The sequence below is a fragment of the Lycium barbarum genome, chromosome 8 (genome assembly GCF_019175385.1).
Source record: "Lycium barbarum isolate Lr01 chromosome 8, ASM1917538v2, whole genome shotgun sequence".
NCBI lineage: Eukaryota > Viridiplantae > Streptophyta > Magnoliopsida > Solanales > Solanaceae > Lycium > Lycium barbarum.
In genome coordinates this window covers 80,471,658-80,477,958 of record NC_083344.1, presented here as the reverse complement: position 1 = coordinate 80,477,958, position 6,301 = coordinate 80,471,658, and the positions used below count along the sequence as shown (strand labels likewise).

At 41.6% G+C, this 6,301-nt stretch overlaps 1 protein-coding gene across 1 annotated transcript; it reads left to right on the top strand.

Moving 5' to 3' along the window:
• The first annotated feature begins 1,700 nt into the window (after nucleotides 1-1,700).
• LOC132607906 (uncharacterized) lies at nucleotides 1,701-4,668 on the top strand. The gene is made up of 4 exons (XM_060321986.1): nucleotides 1,701-2,129; nucleotides 2,211-2,778; nucleotides 2,851-3,186; nucleotides 4,508-4,668. Exons 1-4 carry the CDS (start codon nucleotides 1,701-1,703, stop codon nucleotides 4,666-4,668), a joined length of 1,494 nt encoding a protein of 497 aa, XP_060177969.1.
• Nucleotides 4,669-6,301: the final 1,633 nt, after the last annotated feature.

The window sequence follows — 6,301 nt, the reverse complement described above, 5'->3', positions numbered from 1 at the left end:
TTACGGTCCGTCCTTCGAGACCGTATTTAAGCATATCAAAACCAGAAAGGCATGCTGGAGATCATGGCAGTTTACGACTCAGTTTACGCCCGTATCTCAATTTATGGTCCGTATTCCAAGTCGTTTTTAACCATTTGAAGCATTTGACAGAAAGTTGAAATTTTGGAAGGTTGGAGGATGATAGCAGTTTACGGTCCGTAAACTGCTTTACGGGTCGTATTCCACTTTACGACCAACTGGGCCAAAGTGCAAACCTGCAACTTTTCACTGTACGTTCACGGGGAAATTTCCGAGGTGTAACAACAAGATTAGTATAATACTTGTTTAGTAAACTTTTCACACCATATTCTCAGTGGGATTCGACCCCAACCTTGTTGGGTTACTATGTTTGACATTGTCCACTTTACGCTAATTAAAGGTGTAATTTAAGTGTATCAAATTTTGGCGCTGTTGTGGGGAATACGGTTCTGAAATTACTAAATAGTGTTTACTTTTCTTAAAGTCGTTGTCCTATTCCAACACCCCTTGTTTGCTACCTTGTAAACCAGGTGATCATTGCCAACAACGAACTTCTAGTCGACAATGTTTTTGCGGATGAATCAAAAACGGTGGAGGACTTTGCATCTGCAATAATTCATCCTAGGGTGACTGCTGCTACTGTTAAGTTTGACCAATCCCTTTATCATATGCTCAAACAAGAGGGATACTTTCGGAATGCAGTCGATGACGATCCTCACCAACATATAACAAACTTTCTGGAGGTATGCTCTCATCATATCCAAAAGGGTCACTCAAGAAGCTGTTTGGCTAAAACTCTTCAAATATTCTTTAGCCAGGGAAGTGAGAAAATGGTTCACAAAGCTGCCTCGAAACTCTATTGCTACATGGGAAGAGATGGTCAAAGTGTTTCTCAGGAAGCGGTATCCCCCGAGTAAAAGAGCTGAAATTCGTGATCAGATTTACGAGTTCAAACAATGTCATGGGGAGCATCTTTTTGAAGCTTGGGAGAGGTACAAAGAATATTTGGATAGGAGTCCGAACTATGGTTTCCCAAATCATATTCTGAAGGAGAAGTTCTACAGAGGGTTGGATCCTATGACTCAAGCAATAGCCAATAATGCTGCTAGCGGGTGTTTCATGAATAAGTCCTATGCTAATATTACTGATATACTTGATCGATTGACTACACACAATCAAGCATGGAATTCGTGTAATTCTGATGGGTTATCACTTGGGACACCATTGATCCAAAATATTGTGAAGGATGGCTAGGAGACCCAACACACATTGGCACAGCTAGCCACTAATATCTCTTTACTGACGAAGAGATTGGATGATAGAGAGGCGAAGAAGGTGAATGTTTATGAAGATATCTCAGGCATACCGCCTGGAATGTACCAATGCCACGAGGGTCCATATCAAGAGGGCACCCCTCCGCCTGTTAAGAATGTTCAATATGCAGACTACATAGCAAAAGGGGATGCTCCTGGGCCAAACCAAAGATATTGGAGGCCTCAACAAGGGCAAGGTGCATACAACAACAACTAATGGAACTACAACAACAACCAACGGAACTACAATAATAACTATGGTAGATCGAACCAAGGTAGATACAACAACAATAATGTTAACTTCAGAAACAGAAGTTTCAACCCTTACATTCCACCAAAAGGGTAGTCTAATGATCAAGGTAGTAGTCAATGCTTGAAAAAGTGCTGGAAAGTCAGACAAATACAGAAAAGATATTATCTGGGCTATTAGAGACAGTGGTTTCTCACTCAACAGCTATTCAATACCTTGAACAGCAGATGTGTGAACTTTCTAGAGAGCAGCATCCTGCTAGAAAGAGAGGACTTCCTAGTGATACTATTCCAAACCCGAAGAATGGTAGTGGTGTGGAGCATACTTTTCCTATTACCACGAGAAGCAGTAAACTAGTTCAAGGTGCTGACAAGAAGGTGATTGATCTAGATCCGATTATTGAGGAAAAAGAGGTGCATTCTGATGTGCCTATAGTAAATGATAAGGTCCATGCTAAAGAGAAAGCTGTTGATATTCCATATGTTGTTGTTGATACTAGGAAACAGATGATAAAAGGGGCTCTTCACCATTTGACTCAGATGTACAAGGCAAAACCTCCCTTTCCTCAGAGGTTGGCAAAGAAGAATGATGATGCTAAGTGTCAAAAGTTTTATGATCAGTTGAAGTAGTTAACAGTGAATTTTTCATTCTTAGATGTTGTGAAAGAGATGCCCGGATTTGTTAAGTTTGTGAAAGACCTGCTTATGAAGAAGAGGTCCGTTCAACATAAGACAGTGAATCTAACTCATTGCGTGAGTTCGACTATTGCTTTCACCACGGTTCAGAAGAGGGGAAATACAGGGGTGTTTACCATTTTGTGTAATATTGGGCTTCATACATTCACTCGTGGTTTGTGTGATAATGGGGTGAGTATCAATCTAACGCCCCTTGCTATTTTCAAGAAATCTGGATTGGGAATGCCTAGACCGACTTCTATGCAATTACAAATGGCGGACAGATCCATCAAAAAGCCAGTTGGGATTATAGATGATGTGTTGGTACAAATGGGTAAGTTCATGTTGCCTACTGATTTCATTATTCTGGATTGTGCGGTTGATAAAGCTATTTCCATCTTCTTGGGAAGACCCTTCCTTGCTACGGGCAGAGCGCTTATGGACTCTAAAAAGAATAAAATCAAGTTCCGAGTAAATGATGAAGAGGTGAATTTCCAAGCAAATAAAGAGATGAAGTTGCCAAGTGCTTATGAGAATATCTCGATTATTGATTCGTTTGATGGGATTGATGATGTTGTCGAACATAAAATGGAAGAAGAAAGTTCAGGAGAAGCTCTTGCTGCTATTCTGGTAAACATTGATGCTGATGATATGGAGGACTACGTGGAACCTATGAATGCGCTTGACGGTCTGGGTTCTTACGCTTACCACCTAAGAAAGCTTGATCTTGACCTTGTAAATAGAACCACTCCACCAACTAAGACTTCTATTGTTGAGCCACCAAATCTTGAGCTTAGCCAACTCCCATCACGCTTAAGGTATGAGTTTGTTGGTCCGAACAAGACATTGTCAGTGATTGTTTCATCATTGCTGATTAAGGAACATATTGAGCGATTATTAGAGATTTTGCGCGAATATAGACGTGCTATTGGTTGGACCATAGCAGATATTTAGGGTATTCCTTCTGGTATTTGTGAGCATACAATTCAGCTAAAGGATGACAGCAAGCTGAGCGTTGAGCATCAACGGAGATTGAACCAAAACATGCAAGAGATCGTGAAAAAAAAGATCATAAAGTGGTTAGATGCTGGGGTAGTGTATCTGATTGTAGACAGCAAGTGGGTTAGTCCAGTTCAATGTGTTCTAAAGAATAGAGGTATCACTGTGGTGCCTAATGCAAAGAATGAGTTGATTCCCACTCGTACAGTTACTGGATGACGTGTTTGCATGGACTACAGGAAGCTGAACTCAGCTACTTGTAAAGAATATTTTTCCCATACCTTTCATTGTTCCCATGCCTTTCATTGATCGGATGCTTGATAGGCTGGCTGGGAGGTCTTACTATTGCTTCTTAGATGAGTACTTTGGCTGCAACCAGATCAACATTACCTTAAAAGATCAAGAGAAGACGACTTTCACGTGTCCTTATGGGACGTTTGAATTCAGTTGAATGCCCTTTGGGTTGTGTAATGCAACAGCAAATTTCCAAAGGTGTATGATGTCGATCTTTTCTGACATGGTAGAAGACTTCTTGGAGGTGTTCATGGATGATTTTTCTGTTGTGGGTGATTCGTTTGATGATTGTCTTGACCATCTGGGTCAAGTGCTGAAAACATGTGAAGAGACAAATCTCGTGCTAAATTGGGAGAAGTGCCACTTTATGGTGAAGGAAGGGATTGTCCTCGATCACAAAATCTTTGAAAAGGAAATTGAGGTCAATTAAGTGAAGATATGTGTGATTATAAAACTTCCTCCACCCATCTTAGTCAAAGGTGTCCAGAGTTTCTTGGGACACGCTGGGTTCTCCAGGCGCTTCATCAAAGATTTCTCCAAGATTGCTAACCCGATGTGGAAGCTTCTTGAAAAAGAGGCTAAGTTTGTGTTTGATGACAAGTGCCGAAAAGCATTTGATGAATTGAAGGAGCGTCTCACTTCTGCTCCTGTTATTATTACTCCTGATTGGTCCCTGCCTTTTGAGTTGATGTGTGATGCGAGTGGTTTCGCGATTAGTGTTGTGCTTGTCAAGAGGCACAATAAAATTATGCACCCAATCTACTATGCTAGTAGGACTCTTAATGCGGCGCAGATGAACTACACAGTGACTGAGCAAGAGCTGCTTGCTATAGTATATGCTTTTGAGAAGTTTCGGTCCTATTTATTGGGGTCCAAGGTTGTGGTGTACACTGATCATGCTGCGTTGAGGTATTTATGGCAAAGAAAGAAGCTAAGCCGCGATTGATTTGTTTTGCAAGAGTTCAATTTTGAGGTGAGAGATCGAAAAGGGTCCGAAAATCAGGTTGCTGACCATCTCTCTAGGTTTGAGGAAATTGGGGTACCAGCAAAAGAACTTGATATTGATGATGCTTTTCTGGATGAACAAGTTTTGGCAATGACTATGCAAGTGGCACCTTAGTATGCGGATTTGGCTAATTACTTGGTGACTGGTGTCACTCCTGACGAGATCAAATCATACCAGAAAAAGAAGTTTTTGCGCGATTCTCTTCAGTACTATTGGGATGAGCCATACTTATTCAGAACTTGCGCTGATAACACTATTCGGTGTTGTGTTCCAGAGAGTGAGGCGTTGGAGATTTTGAAGGCTTACCATGACTCTCCCTCATAGTGGTACGAGGACTGCTGCAAAGGTTCTCGAATGTGGTTACTATTGGCGTACTCTCTTTCATGATGTTAATTTGATGGTGCGGTCTTGTGATCAGTGCCAACGGCAAGGGAGTATTGGTAGGAGGCAAGAGATGCCTATGAAATTTGTAATGGAAGTTGAGGTGTTCGATGTGTGGGGGATTGATTTTATGGGGCCCTTTGTGAGCTCTTTTGGCATAAAGTACATCTTGGTGGCTGTTGACTATGTTTATAAATGGGTAGAAGAGGTGGTTTACGTAATAACGAAGCCAAAAGTGTCATGGGATTCTTGAAAAAGAACATATTTACTCATTTTGGTACCCCAAGGGCGATAATAAGTGATGGTGGTTCTCACTTTTGCAATAAAGCCTTTGCTGGATTGATGGAGAAGTATAGAGCTAAGCATATGGTGGCAACCCCTTATCATCCTCAGACAAGTGGGTAAGTTGAGGTCTCTGATCGGGATATAAAAAGTATTTTAGCAAAAACGGTGAATGCGAACAGAACTGACTGGGCCTGCAAGCTCGATGATGCTCTATGGGCTTACTGGACTGCCTTCAAGACTCCGATTGGGACTTCGCCTTTCAAGCTAATTTTTGCTAAAGCATGTCACCTGCCAGTTGAACTTGAACATAAGGCCATGTGGGCCTTGAAGAAATTGAACATGAATTGGGAATAAGCTACCAAACTCAGCTTGTTTCAACTCAATGAGATGGATGAGTTCCGCTATCAGGCCTATGAGAGTGCAGCATTAGACAAAGAGACTAAACAAATACCAGCTAACGAACCGAACCCCCACCAATAACTAAGATTGTTCGGGGTTGGATAATCTATCAAATGCGCGCGCTGCCCTCCTAGGCGCGCAACACTAAGTAATCCAAGCCAACCCACATTACTGACTAATGAGTGCCCTTACATATAGTTCCAGGCCAGTTCCTGTTTAAGTTGGAGGAAGCAGTATCATGACAAGAAAATCCTGAAGCGAGAATTTTACAAGGGTGATCCTGTCCTGCTATTTAATTCTAGATTGAAGCTGCTACCGGGCAAATAAAAATCAAGGTGGTCCGGTCCTTTTGAAGTGGTAGTTGTCTCACCCCATGGAGCGATTGAATTAAAGTTCAAAGATGGAACTCAGACATTTAATGTGAACGGACAGAGGGTGAAGCACTACCATGGTTGCATCGAGGGGGATAGAATTGTCGATTGATACCAGTTAAAGCATCTGAGTACGGATCCTGACCCAGAATAAAAATGGGTACCACCGTCGTGCCACGACGTTAAATCAAGCGCTTCTTAGGGGGAAACCCATGTTTAATTTTCGTTGGTTTTCAATTTTTGTAACTTAGATAGGGTGTGTATAGGGTAACGTTTATTTTGGTGTAGGATGAACAATGCAGAAAAAAAAT